A 21,731-nucleotide genomic window follows, 5' to 3' on the forward strand; every position below is an offset into this window, starting at 1 on the left:
GTCCTTGAAGCCAATAAAGAGATTTCATACAAAACATTGCCTTTTGTAATATGTCTAGGTAAATTATTGGTAGTCTTTGAGATTAGTTTTGACGGTAATTTGCGACGTAAAACTTTGGGGTATGGTGTTAATTTTGGTCCTCTTTCGTAAAAACTTTAGAAGATATTGCATAACGTAATATATCATTTTAAAGAAAAAGAAATTGTCTTTCTAATGATACCCAACTAGCCGCGTATGTTAAAATATAAGCTCAGCAGACGACTTACAAGAAAAAAGGTTTGACAAAAACGTATGCGAGACGGCAATTCTGTTACTTTGTGGTACCCTTCAAATATGACTGTTACAGCTACAGCATCCAAATATTTTTTTTCAGTTAAAAAGATCATTTCAACTTTCTAACATGTTCCTGTAGCAAATATAACGAATTTAATACAAATCATTGCCCTTCGTATTATGTCTAAGTAATTTGGTAGAATTTAAGATGAATTTTGACAGTAATTTGCAACATAAAACTTTGGTGTATGGGGTATATTGTGGTCCTATTTCATGAAAACCATAGAAGGTATTGCATATTGCAATATAGCATTTTAGAGAAAAATAGATTGCCTTTCTAATGTTAAAGAGTTAGCTCAGTAAATTACTTATAAGAAGACAGATTTGACAAAAAAATGCGGGTCGCAAAATCGTAATTTTCCAATACCCTTCAACACATGACCGTAACAACTATTGAGTCCAAGTATTTTTGCTGTTAAAATTCCATTTCGTATTCTTGGGATCCCAATGCTTTTTAAAATACAGGTTTGTTATTCTGGGGGCCCGGGGGGATGGACGTAGACCACCTCTAGCAAACGGCCGAATAGATTGTTAGTAATATTTGCTGTATCAGCAAGACAAGGGGCAAAGAAAATTTTCCAAATACGTCTTATCAAAATTTTTTTTTTTTAAATATTGAAAAAGTATATTTATAAAAATAGAGAGTGATCAACACTTATATTACTCCAGTGAGAAAATGACAATAAGACTATATTGGCACGTTTAAAGTCTTCTTTTTATAGCTGTGCATTAGTTCATTGTATAAGAATAAAATGCCCATTCACTCATTCACTAATACTAGTATAGCAAAACTCGTAACTTTAGTGACTACAGACAATACCGCACGGAAAGTACCCACTTTTGACATTTATTTTCTTCTTCAGCACATTGCAATAAGTAAATAACATCCATAAATCCATTTGATTTGCTTCATTGGAAGGAAACCATATATATCATATTTTCTTCCGGTTGAAAATATTGAATTACCAGAAGAAATCGATTTAAAGTCATCCAATTCTATGACGTCATATTTTTTTTTACTAAAACCTTATGCATTTCGGAAAATCCAGTATCTAACATGACATTTCAAGCCACTTTACTTCATCAGGAAGAGAGTGCTGTTCCCCTATCCCCAGCTATTGTGCACCCCATACCGATACGCAATTCAAAGTTGACTCTAGAGAAGTAGTGTATTGTTAAATATGTAATGTTAACACTAATTTTCTTGTTAAATATGTAGAAATAAATAATGTGAACACAAAAAGTTGTCAAAATTTTGCTTCACAAAAAGTAAATCACAATTGTACATAGTATTTTGGGTAAAGATTTTCAAAATTTTCAAAAAAATTCATTTCAAAGTCGTCCTTTTCTATGTACACACATTTATTTTGCTAAAGTTGGTGTTTCTCATAAAGAGCAGTATCTCAGCTTTCAAAAAATATAGGGTTTGTGTGATATAGTACCCCCTACCCCTACCAAGTTTTGCCATTTTTCGTGGTACATGCAAATCAAAACCAGCCCACATCGGTAGTGCGTCCCAAAATATCCAAAGTTTACGTCTTTTTTCTTGTTCAGCAGGTCCGAAAGAACAAAAAAATACCCATGTAGTAGGGACGTTTGGTGTGCACGGTGGGCCAAGCCAGCCCACGGACCACGGACACGGATCCGGAAGAGTACACAAAATGACGATCGTGGGAGTATAAAAATTGTGAATTCCTGGCTACACTACATGCTACTTAAGTTTTACAAAATTGACAATGCTGGAAGGTCAAAATATTCCATCAAATAAACTTTTAATCTCTGAAATTTTGGTGTAATAATGGTAAATTTGGTAAAATTATAATTAAATAATAACCATTTCATTGCCTGCAAGCGGCCGGAGAACGACATCAATGATTTTACCTCAATAAATTATAACAAAAGCAGTATCTGACTTTGAAACATTACTTTTATCTGTAAGGGAGCGTTCAGTTTTTACGGCTGGGGGGGGGGGGCCGGCAAAATCTTGCCGCCGGTGTTCAAAAAAATATAGACCCCCCTGCATTTTTCGTGAAAAAAAGATGACCCCCCCTTTGTCAGACGAAAAACATTGATGACCCCCCCCCCCCCATTAAAAATAACTAAAACCCATACGTCAAATTTACCCGCATGGTTTGGATTTGAACTCCGGTACGCCGCGCACTTTATTCGTGTAGCAGAGATGCCAGTGCACAAACTTCTCAGCCACATCCATTGAAACGTCTGTTAATTAGGACGACTGTAAGGCAATTTTTAACTTCATTTCAATAGACAACTCATGTCCATGGACATTGTATAAAGTAAACCTTATTGGAGTGGTTCGCCAAAGGCAGCCCTCCGGTTAAGAGAGTCATGGGCCATTACGTAAAGTCAACTTTATTCTAGTGGGCCACCGGTACCACCGGTAAAGAGGGTGATCATGGCCATTGCATGAAGTAAACCTAATTGGAGTGGGCCGCCAAAGGCGTCTGCCTGTTAAGAGGGTCATGGGTAATACATAATGTATTATTGTAGTGGGCCGCCGAAGGCGGCCCGCCGGTAAAGAGGGCCGATCATGGCAATGGCATAAAGTGAACTTTATTGTTGGTATTATGTTTATGAAAATGTGGTGACCCCCCCTTTCTTACCAGTGAAAAAGCGATGACCCCCCCTTTGCGGGTTCCAAAATTTTGATGACCCCCCCTGGATTTTGCCGGCCCCCCCCGGCCGTAAAAACTGAACGGTACCTAAGTGACAGAAGCGTAAAAAAGGTTATGAAATATGAACGACCGTGTGAAAATAAAGGTCACACTTGGTTCGACCAGGACTGCCTTCAACTTCGACAAAAGCTCAAGGCCACGTCAAATCTGTTACAAAAATTTCCACATGACCCATCATTCGCGGGAGATACCGTAAATCGCAGAATTGCCGAAATTACAGCTATTTATTTTGGAAAATTCAACAGGCAATCCGTCACATTTTAGAAAATTATCACACGATATCAATGATACGCCTGATACCACTCAACCTAATGACTCTGTCACCCCAGAAGATTGGTTTAGATACTTTAATAAACTATTAAATAACTCAGAGGATTCAAACGATACAGTTGTAAATTTGTCAGAGGCTGAGATCACTGAAGTAGTAAGAAAAACCGAAACAAACTTCTGTTGGTTCTCACATAGACCCTCGAGTTTTTCTCGAGGGTCTATGGTTCTCATCATAATGACTTCTTGAATATTACCCAATACAAAATTGAAATACAGAAAGCTATCGGACAATTAAAATTTAAGAAGTCTTCGACAGACGACACACTCTGTTATGAAATGTTCAAATATGGGGGACACTACCTGTTAAATGCACTCAAGAAATTATTTAATATAGTATTTGCTTCAGGATGCCCAGTTCATGGAATATGAGCTTAACAGATCAAGTTACAAAGTAGATTCGTCGAACTATAGAGGGATTGAAATGTCCGGTTGCCTGAGAAAGTTATTTACCAGAATCTTAAATTCCAGATAAATTGACCATTTGAATAGAAATGATTTAATATCTGACAAACAATTTGTTTAAGAAAAAAAACTGTCGTACAACAGACAACTTATTCATACTAAAGACAATCGTAAACAAATATCTTTATAATAATGACAGAAAATCGAAGAGGAATGAACTAAGTAAAACCAAGAATTCAAATAAATTGTATGCTTGCCTTATTGACCTCAAGTCAGAAAGCTTTCGATAGTGTTTGGCATACTAGACTTTATTACAAATTGCTGAAAAAAATTGTAACGGGTAATATGTAAAAATCATTAAATCTATGTACAGTAATATCACATATGAGATTAAAACTAAAGAGGGCTTTACAAAACAATTTCAATCCAACGTGGGAGTAAATCAATGATGCACCTTAAGTCCAAGTTTATTCAACCTGTTCATTAATGACGTACCTGAAATTTGTTACCGTGACAGCTGTGATCCGCCCATGCAAACTTGGCAGATCTCATATCAGCTGCCTACTCTACGCGGATGGTATTGTCATTTTATCAAAATGAAGACAAGGGCTGCAGAATTGTTTGGATAAAATACATACATATGCATGCAGGTGGAAACTATTACTCAGTCAATATTGACAAGTCAAAACTTATGACCTTCAAAACACGCAGTGTGGGACGGCTTTGATGCTGACTCGATCAATTAATCCACTGATACTGATACCACTTATACCACTGATACAATGGTGTGTACACAGGCTGGAGAGGAGATACGGACTTGCCGTTAAGATTCGAAATCGTTATGAAATATCACAGTCAAATTTAATAAAATTACTTGTAGTATAAGAAAGCAGTCAGACGTTTTGGAGTTGAAATCTTTACTTTAAATATCACAGTCAAAATTAAAAAAATAAAATCAAAAGTAAACCTTTGCACGAAGAACCCCAACCCAAGGTTACTGACCGTTTGAGCCTGTGGTACACAGCGAGCCGTCACGATGGCAGGATGATCATGTGACTATAAGTCACGTGACTAGGGTCAACATGGAGACAAATGGTTACGGGTTCAAATGTGATATTGCCATAAGAGGTTACTGCTTGAGTCCGTCGCTGAAAACCAGAGCTGTACGCATCACTCGAAACGTAGAGAGTAGAGCTGTTTTATATGGGTTCAAAGTACGATTCTCCCGAAGTTGACCTTGTTACAATTACCGCCGCCAGTCTACTTCGACAACAATGTCATAACACTAACAGTACGTTGATCGCAGTTGTACAACTCATGTGCAGTAGACTAATACTGTATAGTCACCAGTCTCGTGGATGTGCTGGTAGCCGATAAACGGTAAGCTTAAGTCTTCACAAGTTCACTGAGTCTCCACATCATAGCCTACTACAATGTTGCCAATGTAAATTCGCAATCTACGAGCTGTCAGCTGTCTGAGTAGGACTCATTTACGAATTCTCTCGTACTGACCACTACTACCTCCATGTTCTGACGCAATCGAACCTCTTGCCGTGCTTGCGTTTCCTGTGTTCGCCATCACGGGGTTGGTGGGGACACAGTGGTTTGTTCTGAACACACGCCTATTACGGATGTACGATCGGTAAAATTAAAAGTAATGTCATTTCTCTAAATTGTCGAGTTTTGGATTCTCCTTTGTAAGTATTATCAAAATGTGTGATAAAATATAGGGGTCACCGCGCTCGTTTTTGAGATACATGACTATCAATTTTGACATTTAGGAGAAAAAATGCAGAGTCAGCATTTTTTCACCAATGCATTTTCTATGGACGAAATAATTCAATGCTGTTTATCTCAAAAGTTAGCGCGGTGACCATATCATTTTATTTGATCACTATTATTTATTTCTCTAGACTGAGCTTTGTGCAAATTTTCATGAAAATGACAATAGCAGAAATTGATTTTCCAGCAAATTTCAATGTAATCCTATGGGAAGTGACAAATTCCACGCGCGCGTACCGCTCGTACATCCTTAACTGATGTACTACGTCGGTGGACTTACTACTTGTAAACCACTAGCAACAGTGGTGGGGATGGTTGGGTGAGGATTGAATGTAGACGTTGTTTTACTGCGCTGTGACAACCTATTTGAAAGTATTTAATAGGCCTACGGATCGGTCAGTTTCTCTGTCAGTGGCTTTGAGTGTCGGTTGATCGGGTCACGCTGTTTGGGAAACACTCTATAGGCAAGGTCACCGTGTCTTCGGTTGCGTAAGAGAACACTTTTCGGTGACCTTGTGAGAGCATAGGGGCAGTTCACATGTGCGTCCCCAGGGGTGTGGGAGGGGAAAGGAGTGTCTTGGTGTCAGAGCAGGTTTCTTGCAATGTTTGCATTGTTTATTTCGTTTTAACACGTTGGAGTATGGTACTGCCAATAAAGGTTTAGACTACCAACCTTCAGTGTCTTGGTCTTACAGAATTGGTTTTCTTAAGATTTCTTGTTGAAGTTGTTCCTTCACTGCATGCACTGTGTCATGAGTTTGTCCTGCGGTTGTGACGAAATCTAGCAGTTTTCCTTTTTAAAGTATTTTTCTGCTTAGGCCTAAATCTTGGTCTAAAATCTTATTAGTTTATACAAAACTGAATTTCCCCTGAAGAAGGCGACTTGTGCGTCGAAACGTTGATGTTTCCCCCGGTCCTACATCGTCGTAAACAACGCGCCTCTTTTACGGCAACAGCTTAGCGCTACCTATTTGCGTAGGTCAGCTGAGCGGAAATTATGCTCTGGCTTGCGAGAACGCGGTCCTAGTGTGTGGAGGGGCTGTGGGCTACAATGTGTGTAAGACTTGTACAGGACCTGCGAAATTTAGATGATTGACTAGTCTCACGAATTTTTAGCTTGTGATGTAAACTATATGGGAGTGACATTGTCATTGACAACTAACACGATTTTTAATTTATGGAAATATACATTCTAATTCAGGCTTTTTAAACTTTAAAATAGCCCAGCTTATGGAGGCGACTACCTCTCCCCTATACAATATCAGTACATTTGGAATATAAATAAATATATAATGGAAGCTGCATTTATTGGCAAAGGCTGTCTTTTAATCTGGCTGAATAATACCAATTCAGGGCTGGTTTTTTATATACATGCGCGTTTACATGTAAATGTTCCATCTTTTAGAAGGGAGCAAACGCAGCCATCCCCTATATGCAAATAAGTGTATATTTTTAAAAAATGTCAATTATTGTCGGCTGCTCTTTTCGTTTTATTGCAGACATCGTACCTCCTTAGCAATGTTGATCGTTCGGAGCAATTGATGTAAAGAATATTTTTTGGATAACGAAATTACAAAGGACAGGTTTAAAAGTTTTAATTTGGCCATTTCTCATTTCAGTTCATTGTGACTGAATACCATGCAGCAACCATACAGAGCAGGCAGTCCTTTAAGTACAACAGAAAATTGACTCCTACATTTTTTAACATTAACCCCATAGTTTGGTTAGGACGGCGGCATACTATCCATAAGTTTCTTATAGTGCGACGGCTTCTTTGTTTAAGATTACTAATAATTCCGTGTTTGAGTTATAATTACGTGTTTGAGTTGTTAGTCACTAAGAGTATATGGTCACCCTGTGATAAATATTACAGATCGATTAAAACTCGCATGAGGTGGCGCTGACTTCAGTGTTTCCTCACTACTAATACGCCAGAGCATTCAAATGATTCCATGATATCAAATAGTTACCATGCTGAATGTAAATATTAAAGTAGTTGACCCTTCAGTCAGTCGCGTTATCTAACACAGCATCCAATGAACGGCCGAGTTGTAGCTCAGAACTATCTCGTCGGAGATAACGATACAGGGAGCATAGTAGGTCACCACTCATTAATATTTATATTGTAGCTGTGTATTTCACATGGACAATTATTCTTAGTTTATTTCAGGCAAATCTGAAATTTTGAGAAGACCGGAAGCATCAGGTTAAACTTAAAACAATGTGTATAACAAAATGTAGACTTGTTTTTTGAACCTGTCGATATTCTGACATTTCTGTCCCGCACGGTATGTGTGACCATTTGATAAGGCTCTATCAATCATCGGTGTGAATATGGGAGACCTATGCCAGGCTCATTATCGTTTCAAACATTTTCCCGCCGCTTAACATTCTGCATTTATATGATACGATGTTACTTTTTTCTCTTCTTTTTTTTCAAAATCTTCTCTAGACTGAAATCGACATGCTTCGATGAGGACACCAAAATGTCAAAAACCGCGATGAAGAACGAAAAAGATGAAAAGACATATCCAGAAGGTGGCTATGGTTGGCTGACAGTGATCGGTTGCTTCATCGTCACCTTTTTCGTGAGAGGAACGGTTGCTTCTCTCGGAGTGCTCTTCATTGCATTTGTGGAACATTATGGTAAAGGATCTGGAGCGACGTCTTGGGTTCCGTCAATGTACGGTTCATTGGGATTGGCGCTCGGTGAGTGTGATGTCATTTGCTTGTCCAATTTGTTGACTCAGCTCAACTGTTTCAAAACTAAGCTCATTCTGGCTGGACGACAGTGACATATGATACACAATATAGAGATGTTTCGATTGGGTCAGAGTACTCTTGACATACCACCAAAACTAATGTATATTTTATCGGTTGCAAGCCGAGAGTACTTGGCATGGAGTGATATACGAGAGAAAAGTTGAACGCGGTCAGAAATCATACAGTATTATCATGAAAATTCTGATCCCATCGAAACCTTTTCTCAAAGCATTTCACAACTGAACTAATTGCGGGACAAACAATGATGTCCGAAACACGATATGAAAACGGCTCGTTATTCTGCTGTGTTAAAGCATAGACAGTTGAGGAGGCCCTCTCTACTGTCTATGGTCATATGTTTTCCGTTCGATAACACATATCCGTTCCACATATGTCACTGATCTGATGTGAGGCTGCATTCACAAACACCCCTGGAGGGGGATGGGAGAATTGATGGGACTATTTGAAAAGATCATGGGTATATGCGGGACGTTTTGATTTTTGGACTTCTAAAGGGGGACTCGAAACGGAACTGTCTCTGATTGATAGGAAAATTTGTTGAGTTGCCTCTTAAAGCTCCATAAGCTGTATCTTTTGGCTATTTTTTCAGAAATTTTGTTTTGTGGTTTCCCTACTGCATTGAATCCCTAAACTGTAATTTAATGCCAAGCATTTAGCATATCAACACAACCTATATGAGTATAATCTCCATTTTTATTGTTGAAAGTTGTATTCAAGTCCGGACTGGAATTCATTTGTAAACAATAAACAATCATTTTATGATCACTACAAACATACAAGCTGTGTTGACAAAAAGAATACTCGAAATTCAGCATGGCAAACAGATTAGGGTCAGACACGGTAGTTGATATACAGAAGCAGAATACTAACAAACTTGCCACAAGTTACAGCTTATGTCCCTTTAAATAAAAAAAAAGTGTATTGAAAAAACATTCTCTGTAACAGTTGTGTATTTATTGTTAAGAACACATTCACAAACACGAAACATATGGTTACTTTCTCACACCCGCCCATAGGCATCAACACAGATCACATGGAACTGCCCCAGCCTCTTTTTTCTATGTGTGAACAGAAAAGTTAATTTTGCTTTTATATAGTAGTTCAAAGATTACAGTGAGCCGCTTTTTCCAATGCACAATACGTAGGATTTATGAAACAGTCCATCCACAACGTTTGCAGCTTTCTGTAGGAGAGACACGAAACCAAAAGTTTGAGTGGCAGCTATTAATAACCGTACTGAAAACAACTTGTGACCCCATTGCTATATATTGGCACTGGATTTATAGGTGACAATAGGCCATTAATACAACCCAAGAGTGACCTTTCTCCACTTATAACTGTAGCGTTTGGCTAATGTTTTGGTGTGTTGTTTTGCGTATCTACTGCAGTTTCTTGTTCTACTCCGCGAAGCGTGATGAAAAGTCCAGGCTTTAGCTTATCAACACCGCGATTTTTGTACAGTCAGCATAGCATTGCTATCGTTTAAAATTGAAATAAGGTCCGGCCTAGAATTCATTTGTCATCAACAACAATGATTAGTTCTTTACATATATGCAGTCTATATGCAGGATATTTGTTATTCTAGCATGCTTTAGGGAGTAGAGTAGAACAAGATACTACAGTTGTTACTCAGAACAAAACGTAATGAAAAATTGGACAAAAGGCTCAGGTTTCCCTTTTATACAATTATGTTAATTATCTTAAGTTTTCCGGACAGGTGAGGGAAGTCATCTAGGCCTGTTTCCATTTTTTATGTGATCGCTTTTTTTTGGTTCCACCTTATGAAGTTTTCTTGTCAGAGAAACTATGTCAAAACACAGAAACTATGTCAAAACCGTCATTCCCTGGGGGAAGAGAGAGAGAGAGAGAGAGAGAGAGAGAGAGAGAGAGAGAGAGAGAGAGAGAGAGAGAGAGAGAGAGAGAGAGAGATTGATTGATTGATTGATTGATTGATTGATTGATTGATTGATTGATTGATTGATTGATTTCCATTCCAGAAGCAGGCTAGCTGTACTTTTACGGGGTTTTCAAAATTATAGCATGCCATAAGGGGAAATTTGAACTCGTTTTGAGTTTGTTAAGGGAGTCATTTGGAAAACTCTGACAACCTGTATTGGATTCCCCGAGCCCCCTTTCAGAAGAGATGACTTCAATAATATCCAAGTGTCTCATTGTACAATAACGATGACACGACTGTGTTTTCTGTAAGGATGTGTGTGTTTTCACGTTTTAAACATTGGAGACTAATGTAAAAAAAATTTATGTGATTAAACACTCAATTTCTGGGTAAGAAAATTCGACGAACGACTAAATTGTCTCCCACGGCCATTTTCTCTGAATGTTTCTGTACGGTTGCGACAGAAAAAAACACTGTCTGCATGATGTCTTCTTTCTCGTTCTCCGAAAAAAGAAAATGATGCCCTTTTTTCTCGTCTCCCAGCACCAGTGGCAGCTGCATCCGCAAAACGATTTGGTCATCGTAGAGTGGTAATGACTGGTGGCATATTGGCATTCACATCGCTGATGCTTGGTTCGTTCGCGTCCAATATATGGCAACTCGCCCTGACTGTTGGAACTCTCCATGGTAAGCTCAGAGAAGGTTTTAATCGCTACATCCTCAGTTTAATTTTTCGAGTATTTTTCATGTGCTTTAACATGCTCCGTGTCTCGCTTTGGTCCATATTTTCTATCAGTGGAAAATTGATCTTTCATTCCTCATATAAGCGCTTTCACTCATTACTACCGTTGTTTTGTCGAAGGTTTTGCGGCTGGTCTGTCATTTTCGCCAACGACATCATACATAGGACATTACTTCAATCGGCGACACTCCATCGCCAATGGTATTGGATACACGGGCATCGGAGTGGGGTCCATGGTTCTCCCACTGATATTCCAGTCGTGTCTGGATAAGTATGGTTTGCAAGGAACGCTTTGGATTTACGCTGCTATGTCAGCCAACATATGCATCAGTGCTGCCATACTACGACCGGTGAATACCAACAGCAAGAGTCTAACTTATCAAACGCCTGAACTTCCCAATACATCTCTGTCAATTGACTCAAACTGCGATGAGCATAGCAGTCATCTTGGTTTAAAGAAGAACAAATCGAACGAGGATAATCAGACTGCACACAGTCGAAGTAACAAACCAAACCAAGGGCTTGGAGAGAGGATTCGTCGCCTTTTCACAAGACTAAATGAATTCTTCGATTGTAGTCGGCTCATATCGATACGCTTATACGACATTTTCCTGGTATCTTTTTTCACAACTGGCTTAGGGCTTACCATCTCTGCCGCACATTTAGCACCACTTATAAACGAGGCTGGAATATCGAAAACCAACACCGCTATCCTAATGTCTATGTACGGAATCGGAAATGTGCTGAGCGGACCATTTTGGGGATCTGTGGCAACTTTCTCCAAGATCAATATATATGTTTTCGTCGGCTGTGCCTACATAGGTTACGGACTAGCCGTGCTATTTACGCCCTTTCTACACACTTTTTCGTCAGCTGCAGTATTTGTAGTTTCCCTTGGGTTCGGAAGAGGGGCGTTTGCAGCCCAGAATTCGGTGTGTATACGCAGGATGGTGGGCGATTCATTGTTCGTTACCGGTTATGGCTGGGCACTCACGATGTCTGGAGCCGGACAACTCACAGGTCCGTTGATGTCAGGTAATGAGTGAGTCACATTATTTCTGTTATTAAAACCATGTTACTGTCTAACACTTCTTTTTCTTAAAAAAAAAAATAGTGAACAATTATATACAGCTTTTATTGGTAGTAGCAAAGACGTGCTATGGAAAGTCATTATCTAGTCATGAATAAACAGTTGATAAATTACCTACTCTGTTTCATTCGCATATTGACAACACCTTTTACTTCCTTGCTTTTCTAGGATATTTAGCGGACTACACTGGTACATACAACTATTCGTTTTACTTGGCGGGTTTGATAACGATCGGCGGCGGAGTGTTCTTTCTTATTGGCTATGTAGTTGACAGGAGACTTAAGAAAAGATGGAGGCCAGTTGATTCTACGTGTGAAACTGACATCGCTGAGACTGTTACAGCACTGTAATTTAAAAGAGGGCCAGAGTGATGTTCGTTGTGCTTTCATCTCGAGAAGGTTGCCATGCGGCATCATGGCAATGCTCTCTCCGATTGATGAAAATCCTTACGGAAACCCGTCGTTTTCCACTGCAAAAAAAAAAATCCAAATTATATTCAAAAGCATATCTTCTAATCCAATAGCATTTACACACAAATAATATATGTTTATTATTGTATTTATCTAATTTCAACTGCATTTGATGTACCAGTGTATATTTGCTGCCAACGTTCGTTGTATCAATATTAGGATAGTGATGAGTATCTCCCTGAACGTTAAGAGGAACACAATTCAAGCTTCATCTTGATAAGCCCCATAACTTCTGTCTTACAGAGTTTTTATATGCAACTTCATGAAACCTTCACAAGATAAACAGATGAATGAGCAGGTCACGGGTGCCTTGCGCTCATCGTCTAATAGGGATTTTGCAGTGTCAGATGTGAAATTAAATCGATGACATTATTTGTCCGTTATTGTATAGGCAACGATTGAACGGTTTAACACCAACCAATCTGATTAAAATTTGTGTGCCATTTTAGCAGTTCTCTGTTGTTCCCGTTATCTTCTGGTCTCCTTTGCCATGTCTCTCAATAACGTGGGCTGTAACTATTGATTATATTTTTTCGCTATTGTGGTTTTTCATGTCAACAACGTTACCTTGTTCTACTCTCAAAAAGCGTGTTGAGTACACAGTATTTGCCTCATACTGTACAGGTGCATAAACTACACTTTTGACTGCATTGTCATTGTTTACAAGTGAACTTTGGTCCGAACTAGAATTCAGTTTTAAGAAATAGCAGTGCATTTTACACTTATAGACGCAGCTGTTCAAATTTTAAACAGTGGTAGTTTCAACATACTTTTCGGAGTAAAACAAGAAATTCCAACTGCCGTACAAAGCAACGATGGTTGAAAATTAACATCCGTGGTTAATATTATCGGATCATAGATGTAATTTTCTTCGGTTACAATGTTAGACATTACCTTTTCGAATGAGTATCACTATCGATTTATCCGGAAATATCCCACGAGAAAACCTTGTTGGCATCTTTCAGGGAAGCACCCTTCCCGACGGTTTAAAAATTATACAAATGTTATACTGTATATATATATATATATATGTATATATATATATATATATATATATATATATATATATATATATATATATAATATATATATATATAATATAATATATATATATATATATATATATATTTATATATATATATATATATATATATCTATACAGATGTCCTCATTGGATATTACAGTGCTCGATGCTAAAAGCAGAGTGTTATAATTAATATTACAAATTACTTCAAGAACTACATGTAAGTAATCTGTTACATGTGATTCGTACATCTGTTTTGAAACCAGGTTTGAGCGTTTATTTAACAGTGAAACAAACGCGCTTTCAAAATGTCGCCACGAAGACAAATTATATCATATAGGGCTCCAGCCCTTAGGGTCGCGCCATGGGGTTAAGATTAACAATTTTGTTTGTATTAATTCATGATTAGTAATAGTAAAGGATAAAATAGAATTGATTGTTACTTGCTCTGTACGTTTGTACGACAACTATGCTCAGTTTACCCTCTGATGAAAACAGTTCACGTGCACACATACACGATGCAGGTAAAGATTATCGGTTTCATGTGTAAAAATGTTGAACATAGATTGGTAATTTTGTACTATGATAACAACCTATTGTGTTTAATAAGGCACGTATTGTGCCATCATTATCGTTTCAATAGTAATTGCACTACCCAACTTCCAATTGCAAACTGAAAACTAGCATTCCGTCTAAAATCTTGCAATTTTTGCATCTAGTTATTGACACAGAGGGCGCTCTTATAAATCTGTTTATAAAATCTGTTGTCCCCTAATATAATTTATTGATATGTGTAGGGAAACACTGGTATTAAAAGAACGATTTAGAAATCCAAGTTAAACTTACTGGGATACCGCCCTAAATACAAACAAGTATAATCTATGAGACCCTTGAATTTGTCATAAGCACATCATTAACTGTCAGACCAGTAGTTCGTGTCTCAGTCATGTCTAAGTATCTGTGCCGACGAAAAGTATGTGTATATGACCTAAAGTGTGTTGAACTCACAAATCTCCACGTAAATGGCATTAGATATATGCAGTGTTGCGGCCAGGAATTTTAGATCAGGGGACACTGTGTCCCACTACCATTTATTTTTGGGGACATTTTGTAAATTTTGGGGTCAACAAGCAGTTGTCAATCAAATTGTACATTATTTCGTAACACATTAGTTTCACTGAACAAAATTCAAGCTACCGGGACCGCGTCGCTATGCTTGAATTTCAGGCAATTGAAGCAGTATACCATATCTGCCGCAAATCAGAGCTCAGACGGACTACAGTCAAGCAAATTATGATATCAAGTTCAGCGTTTTAATTACTTTTAATCATATAGTTAGCTCCGAAAGTATGTAAGTGTAAGCCTCAAAATACAAAAATTATGCAAAACAAAGATCATCGTCAGTAACAGATATTACTTGAAGACTACACCCATCACAGTCGACTCACGAGTGCGCCCAAGGTGACTCTCAGTACGCAAGAGTGCGGGACAACAGGTTCCGTTTTGGGGACATTCTCGCAAGGGCGCGTCCTGGCGGCTACACTGTATATGTGTGTGTGTGATTGCTGCCAACGCTTGTTGTGTGAGAGGGTGGTGATGAGGATCTATCTCAAACCTACTCGTTTGACATTGTCAACTGCTGTCGGTCTGACTTTAATATAAATTGCAGTTGCACAAGCTCTATCTGTAATCACATAAGGGAATTCCATCGATTCTGATAAAGGCGTCGAATATCAAACTTTACAGGAGAAATACGGTCAACACACATCCCCCTTGAAATGTGAAGTTTTCTACGCCAATTTTTTATTGTTTTGTGCATATACGATGATATACAAATGGAACAATGCCCTACATGCACGACATGGCAGTCACTGTAAATATATCACGTTGTAGCCCACAACCCTACATGTAAAGGCTCGGTCATCAAACATACATCACCCTAACGATCAGTAAATTGAACAACGTACGAGAAAAATGCTTAAGAAATTACATACATAGTTCTCCTGTACAGGGTGATCCGAAACAGGCGATTCCCTTTACTTCAAATAAACGGGGATGATAATTGGATAATCAAGTTTTGTCGGATTAGCTGCCAACTTCACTTTACTTTACTTTCTACTGCACGTACCACCAAAGATTCATAAAAACAGGCCGTAAACATAGAATTGTACTAAATTTTACTAGATTACAGGATTACAAGATTAAACAAAAGTGGTGGAAAGCCTTATGTCAACCAAGACAAGGCATTATAAGCTTATACTCATATAAGAGGGAATTCATGTATTGTTCATGTTTCCGCATTGAATCATCGTAATGTGTCTATCTTAATTTTTATGATAACAACGTCATCACTACGTCATTTACTGAACATAGCGCCGCCACAGTTTTAATTAGCGTATGTTCCACTATTTGAACAATGAGGTTAAAACGCTGTATATCGAATTCGAATGCGAGTAGCTTAACGTCATGATCGTCCCCGAATTCCAAGCTCAACCATAGACGTTCAGTTCATAGTCGAAAGCGATTACCCTTGAATCGTGTGTCCGTTTATGGAATCTCTATAAAGATCACCTTAGGCGCGTCGACCGAAACGCGAACAGTAGCAGCAGTCCTTCCTCCCTCTGCACAAGAACCTCTTGCCGGAAATTATGAGTCCAAAGTACATTTAAAACACATCAAGCCTTGCCCCCAAGTCAAGCCTGTGATCAATATTTCTTTCCTTTAACTTCATGTAGTCAACATGTTCAGAACTGTGTGTCGATCTGCGTTAGTCTCAGGGACATGCGCTTGACATACTCAGGTAAGTCTTGACCCCTCGTCCGTATCTTATTATATCCTAACATATGGTTGTGAATGCAAAGTCGTATGTTCCCTAAGTCGCAGCTCTCCGAGCAATCTAGGTCTAAGGTCTAAGGTTAATTTCTCTGGTTTCTGACGCACCGTTGAAATATCAGAGTATCTAGCAGGCACCGTGCAGTTGGTTGGTTGGTTGGTTGGTTGGGGGAGGCATTTTTTCACGAGGAAACTAGTAGAGAATAATCAGTGTCTCCGACCTTGGGGTGTTGATGGATTTGTGGAGGTGTCATCGTGTTTTCGAAATGAAAAAATATGGGGTCAGAGGGTTAATAGGTTTCCGATTTGCAATGTCGTTTGGATGAATTGGTGTACCGGTAGTTGCATGGGCAAATCGTGCCAGTTGTGTGTGTATCCGATAACTGCATGACCCTTATGGAATCGCCACATGAAAACCGTAGTATCTTGTGTGGAGATACATTCTGAGATTTTGACGGGGTTTGGTTCACATGATAATGATCAAGTGCATTCGCTGAAGTTACCTTAAACATGTTAAAATGGTCAAAAACCAAAACCTGACTCTAAACCAACTTGTGACTAATCAGTGGGCTTTGACACGTATGTTTGGTAGCATGATGTGTTGTGACAATTGGGATTTTGAGGTGATCAGTTGGTTTTTGCGATATCTGAAGTTTTCTCCATTTCAATGATTCTTTTCACTTTAGCCGTCGTAGTTTAAAATTTTCTTCTCGGGAACCAGACACTATATGCCTTTAATTTTGACACAGACAAATAGAAAGACAGTCTTTCCATTTGTCTGTGATTTTGATTAGCAAGCTCATACAGGCAAAATGTCATTCTCATCTTTCGGAACAAGTATTATGCCGACGAAATATTGATAATTAGTCCCTACAATGCCAGTGTCATGTCTCAACACTCATGCCCCTATGGTAGAATGCACGAAGACCATACAGTTAAAACCCAGATTGTGGGGCGCAGAGGTCAGTACGGTCACATGTAAACTTCTTTGTTAGTACGGTCGGAGTCGGGTGATCAGAGCAAGGCTGTGAAATTGCAACTCTGAAAGGTAAAAACAGTTATCTTGTCAAGCTAAGGTAAATATGTGAACGGAGATAGCTCTTGATTCGTATTAGAATCTAAAACTCTATCGCGTGAGCAGACTGCAGGTTGTACTCTCAAGTTTCATGTCAAAGGTGATTATAGAAAGTAAACAAAAGCTCATACATCACTCATGAATATTTGTAATATGGCTGTTCGGAAAAAAAAAAAATAGGAAAAACAGTTTTTTTAGCTCATATTTGGTTTTGTATATAAATACCAAAAAGAGCTTATATGATGAGTCGGTGGCGTCTGTATGTCTGTATGTTTGTGGGTATGTATGTGCGGATGTTTGTCCGTCACACACAAAGGCTCCCATACCGCCAAATCTACCATCCCAGTATTTGGTGTACAGGTAGATGCAGGGGTTGAGATGTGAATTTGTTCAAATGAACACGTCAGTGTCAAAAATGTGCAAATGAGGTAAGAAAAAGCGAAATCCTGCAAATGTGCAGGAGTGATGGCATGCCAGTGACTTGAAACAGGCAAACTCCACTGACCGTGAGTTATTTCCTGTCATTGTTTATGAACTGTTACATATTAACAGACCTTCTCAAACCATAGACAGTAGAGGGGGAAGACCGTCTATGCTAAAACTAAGAGGGGCCAGCTGCTTTTCTGCTATGCATGCTGCTAAAGTTGACCTCCAATACCTAAAGTTTCAGACCTTATTTACTTTTGTCATTCTTGTTTTTCTGGTTTAAATATTTCTTGTTGTTTTTCTGGTTGTACTGTGCAGAAATCATTGTCATAACATCAACGTAGAATTTTCCTGCACTGAACAGATAGAAACAACATTTATTGTTGATCTTTGGTACCCATACTGGTATTTACCAATTCTGATCAAATTTGAGCGACACCGTATAATTGCGGTATTTTCTGATGATTATGCTTGCACAATTAGGCTTTTATTTTCAAGAGTTTGGAATAATGATGTCGTCAAACGAACGCTTGGTTTGTTTTTCAAAGTCAGTTCAGCTTTATTACGGCGATATATAGAAGTTCTCTCTTAGACCCAATTTTACCCGATTCAGGTTTCATCTCTAGCAATTATTACAGTGAATATCAAGCGTACGGGAGAACTCCGGCATGTTCCCAACATTTGCCCGTCCTTAACATTGCGTTGTACGATGTGGCTTTGTACCTTTTTCTGCAAAGGTTGTGTAAATCTTCGAATCTACATGCTCTGATGCGGTTACATCGTTAGATGACAGTCATATACCACGATGAAGAACGAAAAAGATGAAAAGACATATGCAGAAGGTGGGTATGGTTGGTTGACAGTGATCGGTTGCTTCATCGTCACCTTTTTCGTGAGGGGAACAGTTGCTTCTCTTGGAATACTCTTCATTGCATTTGTGGAACATTATGGTAAAGGATCTGGAGCGACATCTTGGGTTCCGTCAATGTATGGTTCGTTAGGATTGGCGCTTGGTGAGTGTGATGTCATTTGTTTGCCTATTCTGTCGTCTGAACTCAACTGTTTCACAACTGAGCTCACCCTTGGCTGCGAAATGCGATACGCAAATGTTTTATAGAAAGGTTTCAAATTTACACACGGTCCATCTGGATTAACAAGGATGACTTTGCTAAAACTGTCGTCAAGAAACTTTAAACTATTATCTTTCATAATCAATAAAAATCGGAGCTCACTCTGAAAAATTAAGTGCTAGAAGAACATATAACCTAAATTCAAAGTGGCCTCTATCCATATGCTCTATATCCACATGCTAACTCTACAGGGGCGTGTGAATGTGTGTATCTACTATTGTGTGATGAAAAGTTGGTTTTAACTCGAACTTTGAATTATGTGTTTCAAACTTAATTGCGAAGTGTCATCCTCCATAACTATATCTGATGACCATTTCGTGATAGAGAGCGATCGATGCTTTCGTTATTTCAGGTAAACAATAGTAATTTCTTTGCTCCAATGCCAGTAGCAAACGAGAACAGCACCGTACAACTATGCCACTTCAGACAGCACATGTATACAGTCGGTCAGAAATCTCTGACTATTTGGTACAGGGTCTTCCACAGGTCCTTGCACACCCTAGGAGATGTTCTCCTATGGAGTTGCAGATAATATTTATGAGTTTTAGAACAGCGTGGGTGTGATAATGACGGCATTTAGAGTGTCGATAGTGTCGTGTTCTTACTTTCCGCTGGGGACCATTCAACAAGGAATTTAACGAAACACGACGCTGTATGATGCTTTTCCCGAAAGATGTCGCTTCGGTGGTCGCTTTGCGAGAGCTACACGTCCCACACATAATACCGACACTCAGGCTATGTATGTTGCAGGTTTTCAAAGTTGGAAAATTAGGATTTATTTGCAGACTAAAAAACCAAAGTGTACCTGAAGGAATGGAAATGATGGAGTTGTTAGAGTTTAATTATTTGTAAACGAATTATGTTTGTTTCCCACTATTAAGTTGCCGACATTGTTAAGGCTATCATTTTTTTGTGCATTAAGAAAAATGAGTCAGTTGTAAAAATATCAGAAAAAAAACTATTTTAGGGCGTAATGTGAATAAAATTCGTTTGATGGATTAAAGATTCGAATTGTAGACTTCAAAATATAAGGAAGGAAGCTTTGTCGCTCTCACGACTAACATTCGAAAAAATGCTTGATATTCTACAATATATACACATATATTGATTTGTATATTAGTGGAATACGTTACGTATACACGTATGTATAATAATAAAATGTACAAGTATAGTGTATTGTTGGTGTGCAATTGTCTGCATTACGTTAAACCTTGATCTGCATAGATATACGCTACGCATATCAACGCTACGCATATCAACGTATTGATATGTTCCATATACAAAGATATACGTTTCACATGCCACTAATGCTGTGTTCCATATGTGTCCATATACACTAAATATACTAATAGTATATCAAGCATTTTGCCCGGTGTAAGAGGTCCGTAACTCACTTGCGGTCACATTGTCCCTATGTTTCTGAACTGTCGTTTCGGTAAAACACCCGTCGGCATTACTATAATTTTCCAGGTTACTCTTACTGCATGATGTACAGTATGATTCTTTCTCGTCTTCCAGCACCAGTGGCAGCTGCCTCCGCAAAACGATTTAGTCATCGTAGAGTGGTAATGACTGGTGGAATATTGGCATTCACATCGTTGATGACTGGTTCATTTGCATCCAACGTTTGGCAACTTGCCTTGACTGTTGGAACTCTCCATGGTAAGTTCAGAGTATTTTTAATCGCTGACATCTTCGGATGTAATGAAGTGTCTTCATAGAGTCATTTTGAGCAGGACAACAAGATTTTCAATGTATTACCTCTTGCATAAAAGAAACAAACTTTTGTTGCTCAGACTCGAACTATCACAGAAAAGTTCAAGGGTTTTGTACATTCTCTTGAGCAGGTTGATATACTTTTCAATGGACGTTTCATTTGTTCAACCTATTGTCAAATATAGAAGCCTGCCCAACATTAGCAGTCATTTATTCGTCCGTATATTCTATAATTTACAGGATTTATGTTTCTATTTAAAGGTATACTGACACCTGTTCAAATTTTGCCACAGTTACCATGGAAAGAGAAAATCACAGATTTTAAGCGGGTGGCTGCTTTTTAAAAACAGCGCCACCACATTGGCATTTTGAAAGCAAAGGAACGCCCCTTTGACCATATATGGGCATATTTAGATTACAGATGACTGTATACCTTTAATCTATTGTTCTCACTGTACCGTACATTTATTTTATGTAAAGGTATGGCCGCTGGTATGTCGTATTCTCCAACAACATCATACATGGCATATTACTTTAATAAGCGACACTCAATCGCCACTGGTATTGGATTCACTGGCATCGGAATGGGATCCATGGTTCTCCCGCTGATATTCCAGCTGTGTCTGGATAAGTATGGTTTGCAAGGAACGCTTTGGATTTACGCTGCTATGTCGGCCCACCTTTGCATTTGTGCCGCCATTCTACGACCGGTGAGTTTGATTAGCAAGCGTACACCTTCTCAAGCCCCAAACCATCCAGTACATCTCTGTCTACGAAATCCGGCAGTGGGGGAAACAGCAGTCACCAGGACGAAGAGCTGTGCGAACCGAACATTGTAACTAGGACCGCTTCAACCCATGGTAGCGAAAAAAACCAAGGGTTCAGGAAGAGGACTCGTGGTCTTTTCATAGCTTTGAATGAATTCTTCGACTGTTACCGGATTATGTCTATACGCCTATACGACATTTACCTTGTATCGCTCCTTATGACGAACACAGGACT

At 38.7% G+C, this 21,731-nt stretch overlaps 2 protein-coding genes across 2 annotated transcripts in view; both read left to right on the top strand.

Moving 5' to 3' along the window:
• The first annotated feature begins 4,872 nt into the window (after positions 1 to 4,872).
• On the top strand, positions 4,873 to 12,980 carry LOC139135184 (monocarboxylate transporter 12-like). The gene is made up of 5 exons (XM_070702450.1): positions 4,873 to 5,141; positions 7,996 to 8,252; positions 10,768 to 10,911; positions 11,087 to 12,001; positions 12,225 to 12,980. The coding sequence occupies exons 2-5, from the start codon at positions 8,030 to 8,032 to the stop codon at positions 12,404 to 12,406; spliced, it is 1,464 nt and encodes a 487-aa protein (XP_070558551.1). The 5' UTR covers positions 4,873 to 5,141; positions 7,996 to 8,029; the 3' UTR covers positions 12,407 to 12,980.
• A 3,001-nt stretch (positions 12,981 to 15,981) lies between these two features.
• Positions 15,982 to 21,731, top strand: part of LOC139135185 (monocarboxylate transporter 12-like) — a 7,087-nt gene continuing 1,337 nt past the window's right edge. Inside the window, exons 1-4 of the mRNA XM_070702452.1 lie at positions 15,982 to 16,350; positions 18,621 to 18,896; positions 20,532 to 20,675; positions 21,210 to 21,731. The exon at positions 21,210 to 21,731 is cut by the window's right edge and continues 392 nt beyond it. Coding sequence (XP_070558553.1) covers positions 18,689 to 18,896; positions 20,532 to 20,675; positions 21,210 to 21,568 — 711 coding nt within the window. The 5' untranslated portion in view covers positions 15,982 to 16,350; positions 18,621 to 18,688 and the 3' untranslated portion in view covers positions 21,569 to 21,731. The remainder of the gene's footprint in view (positions 16,351 to 18,620; positions 18,897 to 20,531; positions 20,676 to 21,209) is intronic.

The sequence above is a fragment of the Ptychodera flava genome, chromosome 6 (genome assembly GCF_041260155.1).
Source record: "Ptychodera flava strain L36383 chromosome 6, AS_Pfla_20210202, whole genome shotgun sequence".
Classification (NCBI taxonomy): Eukaryota; Metazoa; Hemichordata; class Enteropneusta; family Ptychoderidae; genus Ptychodera; species Ptychodera flava.